The sequence below is a fragment of the Gastrolobium bilobum genome, unplaced genomic scaffold (assembly GCF_033153095.1).
Source record: "Gastrolobium bilobum isolate Gb01-03AN ecotype WA unplaced genomic scaffold, APGP_CSIRO_Gbil_v1 utg33754, whole genome shotgun sequence".
NCBI lineage: Eukaryota > Viridiplantae > Streptophyta > Magnoliopsida > Fabales > Fabaceae > Gastrolobium > Gastrolobium bilobum.
In genome coordinates, this window is record NW_026898679.1 from 32,541 (window position 1) to 47,263 (window position 14,723).

Sequence of the window (14,723 nt, forward strand, 5' to 3'; positions counted from 1 at the left end):
TCACTTTTCATGCTTGTTTCCTTAAACCCTACTTGCATGCCACTGCTGTCACTTACCTCCTTTCTGCACCAACCTTTTATTTCCTTGTTTATCCTCTGTAGCCTCTGCAAACTCTGCATTTTGATGACAGGTTTTGCTTTCCTCTAGTCTGACCACCTATCTTTGCAGACTGTTTGGAGAAACATTCCTCTTGTCTGTTGTTCCTTGCTTCGCCACCTCAGGTTTCCCCTTCACCGTCACCGCTTTTATCGTCTCTGGTTTCCCCTCCACCGGCACCACTTTCAACCAACTGCCCTTGGTATATTTCTGCACCACCATCTAGTTTCTGAATGCTTCGTCTTCAGTCTTGCGCTCAGCTTCAATGACTGAGGGTTTGTCCATACTTTGCTAATTTCGTGAAGAGCTTGCTGTAGAACTGGGTTTCCCCGCTAGGCTGCATTGATCCTTCCTATGCTCGTATTTCCCACATGAGAAGCATATGAGGTGAAGGCCCTCATATCCCACTTGGATAGTACGATTACCCATCTTGAATCGGGAGAGTAGGCTCTTGTTCAAGTTTACTTCCACATAGATTCTAGCAAAATGAGCTTTCTCTGTGACCTCTCCATCACCCTCTTCTGCAGTCCTAATGGAGTTTTTGTCTACCTTGAGGGTCCTCCCAAATATGTTACCAATCTTCCAGAGGTGTTGCGTGGAGTATAACTCAACGGGTAAACCAGGGATGCGCATCCAGATGGCTAGTTTCTTAAGATTGTCTTCATATGGGTTTAACAAGGGTCTCCAGCATTGGACAACCAGATAATGATCAGCTACCACCCAAGGACCCTCTTGCAGGACATGAATATAATCCCTATCATCCGAGAACCGTAGCACTATGTAGCCATTGTCCAGATCAATTGCTTCAAAAGTTCCAGTTAGACCCCATAGCCGTTGAAGTCTAGCTAACAGAAACCTCGAGCTTATTCGTCTGCCTAGCAGTTTTATGATTAGAGCCTTCCTCCATTGCTTACAATCTTCTTTATGTTGATTCTTAGAAATTTTATATGTAGGGCATAGAGGGTCATTGTCTTCCTCCCCTAGGTCCTCCTCCATGTCTTCCTCTTCCTCCTCTCTTCTCTGTGTCACCATCCAGTCTTCCTCCTCTCCTTCGGAAACATAGCCGTCTCCATTTAGGTGGAGCAGTTTATCCTTATAGGATATGACTTTCCTCCTCTCAGTGTTGATTACATTGCCTGAAACCTGCACTTACACCCCTTCCAAAACTAGGCTTGGAGACTTATCTCCATTAGTTTCTTCCGGTGGTTGTCCTCTCTCTACCTCTACTTCCATTTTTTTGCACAATGCACTTTTCATACGTGTCCAATCTTAACCCAACATGAACACGACACACTCACATGAAACCCCATCCCTTGGAATTACAAATGTTTTATATCCACTACCTTATTCAATGGCATTTATGAGTCTAAGTATGTGCGCATGAGTGATTTGGCTACCAATTTAACATGCGAAAACCCAAACTTTCACTTTTGATTGAAGTCATATGAAGAGATGATTTGATCGTCTTAGGAGGAGTCACGTTTGCTCCAAGATACCATAGGTTGCTTCATAATGAGTTTTTCGTCACTAATTTAATTCGCGATAAATCTTTCACATTTGTAATGAAAAATGGTCGTGGATAATTTAAATTTTTTTTAGTGACGTGTGAATGCAGTGAACCTATGGAAATAGTATTTGATAAAGGTGAATAGACTATAAGATATTCAAGGAGCTCTACTGATGTTTACTTGATAGTAGAACATGTTGATTAGGTGATTCTGAATTGTGCATATTTTTTGGATACAAGGTAGTCGATACATGTTACATATTTACTAATAGTGCAAGTGGTATTAGTTGAAAGGCAACTTAACAAATTGTGAGGACATTGTTGACAAAGGTTATGTACTTGACATTGAGACCATAATTGAAAATATTTTGTGGCAAGGTTTAGTAAAAATCCACTTGTCTACTATAAAACCAAGCATATTGACTGAAAATTCTATGTTGTTAGAGAAAATAGTTGCAAAGGCATTTTTAACTTTGCACAAAGAATTAAAAAATAAAACTGAGATCACACAGGATCTTTGCACCTTTATGCTAAATGTGCTGCGATTTTTATTCTTTCCCATATGGGGTATAGATACAAGGATTTTCATATAAATATCATTGTCAAGTGACCCTACAGTCACAACGTCCATTAAATGTATCTCAAGATGCATCCTAGTTAACAGAACGTAATAAAATCCATTACTCTTATCTCATTCTTCACGGATACACATTTTATTAGTACACATTTTATTAGATTACTTTAATCTACGTCAACTAAAAAAACATGAAAAAAAGAAGACTTTATAAGTTTCAATACAATAATAGTAACGATTATGTATGGTTAGTCATTTATATGAGGATTCCTTGCTTAAAGATAAGATAATCATTTGTAAATTTCTCACATAGAAAACTAATTCTACGTCTATCTTATATATTGAATTCAATATTCCAAAATTTGTGATTATGATAAGAAAAAAAAAACTCCACCCAAATCCAAATAGACTGAATAAGACACATAACAAATCAAAAAAGAATATTGAGTAATTAGAGAGTGGAACAGGCATTTTGGGGATAAGGGACTTGAACCCTCATGATTTTGAAAGTTGATGAATTTTTCTCTTACTAGAAATTTCATGTTGTCGGTATTGACATATAGAATGGTTGGTCAAAGCGTAACAAATAGAAGCCTAAATGCATGGATGAATGACAATTGGCTACAGTAAAAAGTGTCGATAATTTGTTGTGAGGTTGTTAGAAATGGGAGTGTGAAAAGTTATTGCAGTTTGTTACTCTCATCTTATACAATACATTTTTTTTTTTTGGATTACAGAAGAAAGGACATACAATACATTTTATACATAGCTTTTAAGTAGCCGAACCATATCAATTCTTAATGTGCTTTTCTCTCTTTTGCTCTCATCTTATCAAACTATTTTGATTCTTTATCCCCTAACCTTCTAAATCTTTTTATTTTTATCCATAAATGCATACCAAGCTTGAGATAAACGTCTATTTTTTTTCTTTCCCTACTCTAAACCCATACCAAGTCAAGCGAAATCCTAAAATCATTTAATAGAAGAGTTATTGCGATATAAATATTAATTTACAAAAAAAAAATACTTTTCTCATATCATATAAATTGCTTAATAATTCTAAATAAAATAAATAAATAGATATCAATCAATGAATCCTTGTCCACATTAAATCGAGTCAAATAGAACCAGACTTGATGGGTGACTCCATTCTATTTTTTAAAGTAAGAATCATTTTGTTTTTTTAGTGACACGGCAATATTTCGGGAAGACCATTGTCTGAAAGAAACTCGACATGTGCGACTTTGCTAGTACTTCCAATATAACAGGTTTCTTTTCTCGCATGACCGCCACCGTTTCTAAACACGGTTGATAGTTAATAACCGTCCTTTGGTTTTTTATATTAAGATCAATCATTTTCATGTTGAAAAAATAATAAATAAATATTAAATCTATACTGTAAATGAATTCTATGGATAAAATAAAGGGGTCCGCAGACACAATGTTTGTAGAATCCGCAGTGTTTTTTTTTTTTTTAAACTGTCATTGTTTTCTATGTATCTGTAGAAATTTTTTTTTATATTCGTGTAACATAACTTTTCAATTTTATCAAGGGAGCGTTTGGTACAGGAGAAATATTTTTTTATCCTGGAATTATGATTATTGAAAATATGGTCGGGAATTGAGTTTTTCGAAAATGTTACCAAAAAATTGTTTGATTAATTAAAATATTACCGGAAATATTAGGTAAATATTACTGATTTCATGTTTGGTTGATGGTGAAATATTTATGGAAATATGAGTTATTTTACAAAAATAACCTTTTTTATGATCTGAGTTATTTCATTCATCCACAGTCAATGGAAGAGGAATTTTTTCGCCCTTGTTTTCTTCAACAACTCTCCCAAATCTTCATACGTTGCCTCTGGTTCAGGTATCTTAGAGCAGAGTTTGTATTTCAAATGCTATTTCTACGATAAAAACTTGCTACCCATTCTGATGAAAAGGAATTGAGCGAGAGGGAAAAATGGTGGAGTTGCGCGCACTGTTTGTAGTGAGAGAGACAACAACGACGATACCATAGCATTGACAACAGGGTGAGGTCTCTGTGTTCGTATTTGTTTTTATTAAACATGGCCTTTCAGTTGCTATCTTGTCTCAGGTTGAGGTATTTTTGTGTTGGTGGACTGTACATCTGTGTGGAGTGTTGGAGGGCACTTTTGTCTCAAATTTGCGTTTCCATTTTCCGTAGAAGTAGGATTTGTCAAATACTACCTTTTTTTTTTAATCGCAAATGACACTTTTCTTTGTAATTAAAAATACCGGTAAATGAAGATATCTGGGTAACAATTTCAGTTACCTTGTACCAAACATGTCATTTTGTGATTACCAATCATCTTTTCCCAGTAATATTCACAAATACCCTGTACCAAAAACACCCTAAGGGTGTGTTTGGTACAAGAGAAATTTTTTGGTGACCGGGAATCATGATTAATGGGAATACAGTAGAAATTGAGTTTACTTGGAATCTTACGAAAGAGGTGTTTGGTTCGCCAAAATATTACCGGGAATATTGGATAAAAATTACTGATTCCATGTTTGGTTTAGAACGAAATATGACTTGGAATATGAGGTTATTTTACAAAAATAACCCCAAACTATTTTTACTTTTGTAATTGATAGATTGGGTCTAGATTTTTATGTGTATTGGGGTATTTTTGTCTCAAAATTTATTATTGTGCTTTCCCTTTACTTGGTATTCTGATTGGTATTCCGAATTACCATATTATTTTTGGTAATTTGAATAGTGACTTTTCTTTATAAATCAAATTACCGGTAATCTTTGGATATCCGGGAATCGAAATTTATTCCTTCTACCAAACGTGGTAATTACATTTACCAAAGAAGGATTACCGGTAATCCTCTTCAAAAACTTGAAACAAACGCCCCCTAAAATAAAAGGACGTACAGACAAAGGCGGTCATCTTCATTTTACTTTCCTTTTCCTTCCGCGGAAACGCGTCGATTTATCAATCAGTAGGTGGATCCAGCTCAACATGAGTTAATTAGTTTTATTTTTTAATAAATTACTTTTAGTTCATGAAGCTTGTATCTTCTCGTTTGATTTATGCTCAAAATAGCATGGATAAGTTTGGATGAGATTATAAAAAAATTAATTATAGAGTAACTAGGGTAGTTATATTCATATCTTAATTTCTTTTCTTACAACTTCTTGTAATTATTTTCTTTGTTATTAAATAAAATTAAGTTAACGATTAAAAAATATATTAAATAAAAAATATTGATTTTTTAAATTAAAATTAAGTGATTTGATTTTAATTTAATAATAAAAAATAATTATAAGAAAAAAATTGTAAATATAACCTAATATTGAGATTTTTTAAATTATACGATAAACTAAAAGTCAATTTTTTGATAGGGTCAAACATCTAATGGTCTATATAATAATTGAAATACTCATGGACCACCCTTTTTGGCATCTCGTCGTATCAGTTATGATCAATCTTACAGTGTAAGTTGTACGCATATGAACAGTAACCATGGACAGTACTACGCATATAAATAGTACCCATGAACAATACTGAACAGTAACCCCGTGTATAAACCTCGTAGGAACATTATTTATGAACAATACTGATCAGTAACCATGAACAGTATCCCTTGGTGTATAAAACACATATGAACAGTAACCATGAACAATATTGAACAGTAACTCGCGTATGAACAGTAATCATGGACAGTACCCATGAATATTAATACTGAACAATAACCCCACGTATAAACCTCGTATGAACATTACCCATGAACAGTACTGAATAATAACTCGCGTATGAACAATATCCATGAACAGTAGCCCCCTTATAAAATGTGCATGAATAGTAACTGCATATAAAAGTGAGTTACACTACTCATAATGAGGTAGGGAGGTGAAACATCCACAAATTTACACTACAAGAAAAAATCTTATTAGTGATGAAATTTTATGAAATTTTGTTATAAATTCCTATGTCTTAAGTAAATTTCATCACAAATTCCTGCGTTGCAAGTTTATTTGTGACGAAATTTGATTATTTGTGTCAAAAATTGTCATTTGTGACAAAATTTATGACGAAATTTTTCGTCAGAAATAAACTTTTTCTTGTAGTGTTATTTCATAACACTCTCCCTTAGAAGTTCACATTTCATTATATGCTAATTTAGACTGCTTCATTAAAAATCTTTCCAAGAAAATTCAGTGGTATAAAACTTTGTAAAGGGAAAAGGAGTATATTATGTATAACTCTCCCTCAATTAAGTCATGTAGCTACTGCTGGAGCGAAGGAAGTGGAGAACCAAATTACAATTTTCTATAATGGCAATCTCTTAATCTCCTCCCATAGTAAATTGTAATAATGTCCTTTTATAACACTTTCCCATTGACATCACTACGCAGTCTGTGCTAATATGCATGCCTCGTTTAAACCTTGCTAGAAAACCCAATGGGAAAAACTAGTGAAGGAAAGAGTACATGACATGCGCTACCAAAGCATTACACAAACTGCTTATTAAAAACCTTTAGCCAAAAAAAAACCCTATGGGGAAAAACTTAGCAAAGGAAAAAAAAGAGTACAGTAATAAACCTTTAAGGCTTCATCCTTCAGGGATAGACATAATTAATTTTCTCCCCCTGATAAAAGTAATCTATTAAGTTTATACATACATATTCTATATATCAATTTCTCAATTTTGGAAGTAGGTGAGGGATTTAGTGAATAAATTTGTAAGATTGACACTAGAGTGGACTTGATGGATATCTATTTCACTTTTCTCTTGGAGTTCATGTGTGTAAAAGAATTTTGGTGATATATGAAGTTTTGTCACTCTTAACATATCCATCATTCATCTATGCAATGCAAGTTGCATATTCCCCAAAAAGGATGGTGGGGGGTATAATCGATTGTGGGTAAATCACACGAAACATTAATTTGTTGTTTTAAACACATTTTCAAGAAGTTTTATATAATGCAAAAGTCTTAGAGTGATTTAAGGAAGTAGTGACTAGGCTTAGCTTTTATATCCTTCCAAGTCAAATAAATCTCCTATGCTCTACTCTTCTAATTCAAGCGTAAGATTTTAATTCTTATTGTTGTGAGTATTTTCTTTGTTATCTAACAGATTTTGTCATATACCTGCAAAACAAACTTAGGAAAAGTATCTCCATAAGATTTTGTCAAAATCCTCATGCTAATGATTGTTTATGTTCACATTTTTATTTTCTTTTTGACCTTTTGTATTTCTAAGCTGATTTTCATTATATCCTCATGCTCTATAAATATTTGTTCTTGCAAACTTCATTTCCAACAAGGCCACAATGTCTAGAAAGGGGAAAGAGGTTGTTGTAGGATCATCATGTTGAAGCCTAGGTTACAAAGGCTAAAACATTAAAGTTTTGATGATAACAAAGCACCTACAAGCTTAACATGACATAAACAAACACCAAATAACATAAAAGCACTTTAAAATCAGATTATTCATGATTTTAGGCCTATTTTGCATATCTTGAGAAAGAGCTCAATAATCTTCTTTTTTTCATATTTTCTTCTGAACTCTTTTGTAATTTTGAACGTGGGGAGGCTACCCTACATCTATTTTGATTGATTAAATTGCTGGATTTTCATTTGAGACAATTAAAGTGATCTTAAGGGGCTTAGGTTGAGAGGGGTCAAGGGTGATCATAGCTCTTGTAAAGTTTCAATTGTAAATCGATTTTTTAGACAGCGGTTGAAAACTCTGAATATAGTGAAATGATCGACCTCAGTCTGGATGTAGCTCTTGATAGACCCATAGTTTATCATATTTTTATGGACTAAAATATCTTTATATCTAGTCAAAAGCATGGAAACTTATGGTTTGAATTATTGACTAATGTGCATGATCCTTGGTTGTTTTGTAAGTGAAACTGAGTTAGAATGGATCAAAAGATGCATAAAGGAAGGAGGAAGCATTATGGAAGAGAGCGTTTTAACGCTCAAAATGTGAACATGGACATTGAGCCACTGGAAGAGAGCATTTTAACGATCTGGACATGAAAATGCATAGTTGGATCTTGGACAAGAGTGTTTTAACGCTCTGCAACATGCATGCAATTCTACCAGCAAGCATTTTAACTCCCTCTAGTGTGTTTTAACGCTTTATTGCGATCCAACTAAGGCCCGTTATGAGATTTTCTACCAAAGTTAGGGTTCTTACATATTTTATCTAATTTTCAGAGGAAACTCATATCACTTGACGTAGAAGCACGTTCTTCATGCTTTTGAGAGTCGTAGACAGGTCAGATTCAAGGTTGCATTGGAAACCTTGAAGCTTCACTGCGCTATCACACCAATGGAGTTTGGGAAAACTTTCTTGTTTTCTTGATTCCACCATGTTAGGCTAGATTCTTCTTTGTAGTTAGGGCTAGATGGAACCCAATTGAACCTTTATATTTTGAGTGAATCTTTAATGTTATTATTCTTTTTTATATTGTATGAGTTCACCTTCTCTTAATACTTTCTATGAGTTTGATCTTGTAGATTGATCTAGGATAACTGTATGATAATAGGAATGTTAGTACATGAATCGCGTATGTTAAATTCATCATAATTCTTATGATTCTAGTGATAGACATAAGGGTTATGTGATCTTTATAATTCTTGAACTTAATACTTATTTTCTTGAGGAATAACCGGGAAACTAGGGTTCTTTCAAGATAATAAAGAATTCGGATGCCAAAGGATTGAGTCCTAATTAATCTAAGAGAATTGATTGGCGATATGTTAAGGAATTTTTTTTATGGATTTTTATTCATAACATAAATGGGAGATTGGGGGAAATTGAAACCCTAACTGCGTTTCTTGATTGTCAAGTAATTTAAATTTTATCTTCGTGTTTAGTTATCTCGTTTAAATTTTGAATTCAAATTTCACTCAAATCTCTTAATTGATTATCCAACTTAAGCAAAAATAGTGAATTAGTTATTGAAATCTAATCCTCGTAGGAACAATCTCGTACTCTTACACTTTATTACTTGTACAACCGGTGCAATTACCAAAATCGCAACAAGTTTTTGGCGTCGTTGCCGGAGATTAGTTTATTTCAACATTACTAGTAGCTATAGACACTTTAGATTTTACCTTTATATTTTTATTTAATTTTGTTTATAATTTTATTTTAAGTTTTAATTAATTATTCTTTTTTTTGGTTTATGCGATGCACCTTTGACACCGACTCTTTGCAATTTGATCTAGTGATAGAGAAAAGCACAAAAGGAAACAGAAAGCTTGCAAGAAAAAGGAGGCAATAAGAAACATCAAGTTCTGCTATATTGGAGGAAGAAGTTATTATGGCAGAATATTAACCGAATCCTCCTAAGGAACTGATGGGTCAATACGTGAACCCTAATTTCTCGCATCCCGTTGCGAGCATTGGGCCACAGATACTGATCAATAATTTTGAGATCAAGGCTTCTTTTCTGAGCTTGATCCATAACAGTCAATTTGAGGGAAGTCCATCAGAAGATCCAAATCAACATACACAACTTTCTTGTATTTATGTCATCGGATTAAGGCCAATGGAGTAACCCCTGAGGCGATTCGCTGATGTTGTTTCCATTTTCCCTGAAAGGACAAGCAAGAAGTTGGCTAGTTCTACAACCTCGTGATAGTATCACTACTTCGGGCGATCTCATTGCCAAGTTTCAGAAGAAATTTTTCCTACTTTCCAAATTCTTCGAGCTGAAAGAACATATTGAAAACTTAAAACAACTAGATAGGGAGTCTTTATGCATTGCTTGGGGTAGTTTTAAGGAGTTTATGAGGAGATACCCACAATACGTGCTTTCGAATGGTGAAAAGGTTCACATTTTCTACAAGGGAATAATAGCAAGATATAGGGTATACTTAATGCTGCATTTGGAGGAAGAATGCCAGAGATTACACAGACAAGAGCCATGGAACTAATTGAGAAGATTGCTTTCGAAGACAATGAGCTCACATTAGCATAGCCGAAGAGAGGAATTATGCCATTAGAGGGATATGATGTTATGCTAGCCAAGCAGGAGAAGATGGATCAGAAGCTGAAGAACCTTGCGAAGCTTATTACTCAGTCTCAGGTTCGGCTATTAATACCCAGTTCCTAGTGGTTTGGAATACTTATAGAGGAACTCATAATAGTGATAATTGCGATGCAATTGTCGTAATAGATTCAACCTAGGTGAATTCATTTTGGTACAATCAGAGAAATCCCTCCAATCAAAAAAATCAAAACAATCCATACAACAACACATACAATCCTGGGTGGAGAAATCATCCTAGTCTTTCCTACAAGCCACAATAGCAACAACTGCAACCATAACAAGGACCTTCAACTGCCTTGGAAAATGCACTTTTGCAGCTTAGTCTTAAGTCAAAGAATTTCATGCAAGAGACCCGATCAGCCTTCCAGAATAAGGACGTAGCCATAAGGAATCAGGAAGTATCCATAAATAATCTTGAGACTTAGATTGGGCAGCTGTCACATAGTTAGCTGAAAGGGCTCAGGGTACTTTTCTTGGAGACACCATAGTCAACCCTAAGGAACACTGCAATACCATAATTACTAGAATAGGAAAGTGATCAAGCCTCTAGAGAAATCTTCTGAGGATAAGAAGAGTGCTGCTAACTCTAGTATTGAAGAGTAAGAAAAGAAGGAGATTGAGGAAGATACAGGAAGTAAGGCTACTTGTAAGAAAGCTAACAAGAAGGAATCTACGTGGAAAAAGAAAAAGTCTCTAGAGAATCAAGATAAACCTCAGGAAGTCTCACCTTATACTCGAGCTCTTTGTCAACAGAGACTTAAACAATAGATTCAGAAGCCACAATATGCCAATTTTTTTGGATAACTTCAAGAAGTTGCAGATTAATATTCATTTTGTTGAAGCTTTGGAGAAAATGCCTTCTTATACCAAGTCCCTAAAGGAGATTTTATCAAAGAAGTGGAAGCTCACTTGGGAAGAACCCATTGTTTTAACAGAGGAGTGCAGTGCAATTATACAGAGGAAATTGCCTCCAAAGTTAAAGGATACTTGAAGCTTTAGTATTCTTTGCACAATGGCACAATGACAGTTGATAGAGTCTTATGTGACCTTGGTGCCATCATTAACGTAATGCCACTATCCATGACGAAGAAGCTAGGAATCACGAAAGTGAACCCAACTAGGATAATATTGCTACTGGATGACTGTTCCACAAAGCAAGTTTAAGGGATTATAGATGATATACTAGTCCAGGTAGACAAGTTTATCATTGCAGACTTGAGGAAGATGTTACTCTTCCTATGATCTTCGAAAGACCCTTCTTAACAATCTCAAAAACAATGATTGATGTACTTAAGGGCGAGTTAATCTAAAGGGTGGAAGGAGAGCACGAAGTATTCAAAGTTTTTGACAAAGAAGTTCCATCGCTATACCTCAACCGGAAGACAAAGTTTGCTTTATTAATGAAAAAAAGGTGGGGAACAACACAAGGAGAAGTCTCCTCAACCATATGAATAATGCAAGCCAAAGGTTAAGATGGAAAAGCACAGGAGTAAAGGAAAACATATACAAGCTAAGTTTAGAGTTCCCGAGCCTATTTTATCTCATTCATATGAACAGGAGTATTATGGAAGTGCATTTTATTTGACTAAGGGGATAGAGTCATTACTGAGCCTATGTTTCCAACCACCATGATCACAAAGAGGTATGTTAGGCTCGTGACGTTATACAAGGGTAGGCAACCTAATAACTTTTTTGCTTTCAATTATTTTTATTTTAGTTTTCCATTATTTCTTTTAGTTTATTTTTAATAAATAAGAGATGTTGAATTTAGTATCCTAATAAATTTTTGAGCTACCTTTTCTAACCTCTATGACATTCATGATCATGTTCTTCCTCGTATTTGCAAAAGGTGTTATTTTTGGTGGACAACAATATATTGAATCTGGGAATGGAGGAATGGAAGACATTATATTCTGTACTGCGAGGTTGGAGAGGATTTCAGGAGCATACATTGAGTTATCTGGCTAAAACAAGGAATTATCTCAACTTTTTTTATTTTTTATTTTCCATTTTCATTTTGTATGTTAATTTTATTTTTTTTGAGTCAGTTTGTTATGTCTTCATCTCCATTATTATTTTTGGTGAAAGTAAAAAAATAATTGTTCAGTGTAAGTGCATAAATGAATGATTGACAAGAAGTTTGATTAGTGTTTTGATCAGAAGTATGATGATGTACTTACTATTTTTAGTGCATTGATGAGCTCCAGTTAGGTGAGTTGAACAATTCACTGGAATATTAGGAGAATGACTTAGAGTGATTTGAATGGAAAGTAGAAAATTAGTCTTGCACCCATAGCCGTAAGCTTTTGAGCTTAGACAAATAAATTTTTACTCGGTGTGCACTTCACTATATGAAAACACTCTAGAACTTGTTTTATTTCTTGCTTGAGATGATTTGTGGTATATATTGGTTGAGATGATAGAGACATTTTTTTCTAATAGTTAGATAGCCAAATAGCCACCCTATGTGTTAGTCCCTTAATTAAGCCACTTGAGCCTAGGCCTATTTATTCTTTGATAATCGATACATGTGAATAGTCACTCCACATACACATCCTCACCCGAGTTAGATTAGATTTCAGATTTAGATTGAGGAATTGAGCATAATTGAATTATTGATGTATAAGAGGTAAATGTTGAAAAGAAAAAAAAAGTCAAGGACACATGATGTGGTTAAATGTAAAAATAAAAAAAATATGTAGAAAAATGAAAAGAAAGAGAAAAAAAGAAAAAAAAAAGAAGAAGTTTGCTTATTTTAAAAAATATTATGTTTGATGAATAAAAAAAATGTCTGAAAAAGTGCAAATGAGAAAGAGTTGAAAAAGAAAAGAGAAAATCTGTTTGCTTATTCTTCTTTGAAACTGACTAATAATCTTAGAGCCATTTTTTCCTATTTATTTACTTACCTTTTAGCCAGGACACATTATAGCCTTAATAAAACACCTCTTGATTTCATGTGTATACCACTGAGATTGTGGAGAATGAGAATATAACCAAGTCTATGGTAGTATTGATTCAGCGAAGCATGAGTGAAACACATACCCATAGTTTATCATGTTTTTATGGACTAAAATCATCTTCATATCTAGTCAAAAGCATGTGGTTATTTTACTCAAAAGCATGAACTTTAAATTATTGACTAATGTGCATGATCCTTGGTTGTTTTGTAGGTGAAAACTGAGTTAGAATAGATCAAAAGATGCATAAAGGAAGAAGGAAGGATTTTGGAAGAGAGCATTTTAACGCTCTACTTGAGCGTTTTAACGCTCAGAATGTTAAAATGGACATTGAGCTACTGGAAGAGAGCGTTTTAACACTCTGGACGTGAAAATTCATAGTTAGATACTGGATGAGAGCGTTTTAACACTCTGCAACATGTATGTAATTCTTCCAGTGAGTGTTTTAATGCTCTGGAAAATGTTTTAACGCTCGATTGCGATCCAACTAAGGACCATTATGCGATTATCAACCAAGGTTATTGTCCCTACGTATATTTAAACTAATTTTCAAAGGAAACTTATATCACTTGATGGCTAAGGCATAGTTTTCATCGGAGAAATATTTTCTTCATGCTTTTGAGAGCAGGAGATAGGTTGAATTCAAGATTACGATGGAAACCTTTAAGATTCACTGCGCCATATCACAAATGGAGATTGGGGAAGCTTTCTTGTATTCTTGATTCCACCATGTTAGGCTAGATTCTTCTTTGTAGTTAGGGCTAGATGGAACCCAATTGAACCTTTATGTTTTGAATTAATCTTTAATGTTATTCTTCCTTTTTATATCGTATTAGTTCATATTCTCTTAAAGCTTTTCTACGAGTTCGATCTTGTAGATTGATATAGGGTAATTCTATGACAATAGGAATGTTGGTACATGAATCACATATGATAAACTCATCGTAATTCTTATGATTCCAGGGATAGACATAGGGGTTATGCGATCTTTATGATTCTTGAACTATATGCTTATTTGTTGAAGAATAACCGGGGAACTAAGGTTCTTTCAAGATAATAATGAATTGGGATGTCACGAGATGGAGTCCTAATTAATCTAAGAGAAGTGATTGGCGATATGTTAAGGACATTTAATTAATAATTTTTAATCATAACATAAATAGGAGATTGGGGTAAATTGAAACCCTAATTGTGTTTCTTGATTGTTAAATAATTCAAATTTTGTCTTCGTGTTTAGTTATCTAGTTTAAATTTTGAATTCAAATTTCACTCAAATCTCTTAATTGATTGTCCAACTTAAGCGAAAATAGTGAATTAGTGATTGAAATCTAACCCCCTTGGTTATGTTCTTGTACTCTTACACCTTATTACTTGTATGACTGATAAGTCTTTAATTCACTATGTATTAAGGGTTAAAAATTGAGCAATCAATTAAATTAAATTCAATCAAAACACATGAAAAATTATGTTATAATTGTTGATTCACCTTTAAGAATATTCTCATGAAATTAATGTGTTTCGTAGGAATTTTTCTTA

The 14,723-nt window shown here is 34.0% G+C and overlaps 1 protein-coding gene across 1 annotated transcript; it reads right to left on the minus strand.

Moving 5' to 3' along the window:
- Positions 1-387: 387 nt before the first annotated feature.
- Positions 388-1,128, minus strand: LOC133318249 (uncharacterized). Its single transcript, XM_061520244.1, has one exon. The coding sequence runs from the start codon at positions 1,126-1,128 to the stop codon at positions 388-390; it is 741 nt and encodes a 246-aa protein (XP_061376228.1).
- Between the last annotated feature and the right edge of the window lie 13,595 nt (positions 1,129-14,723).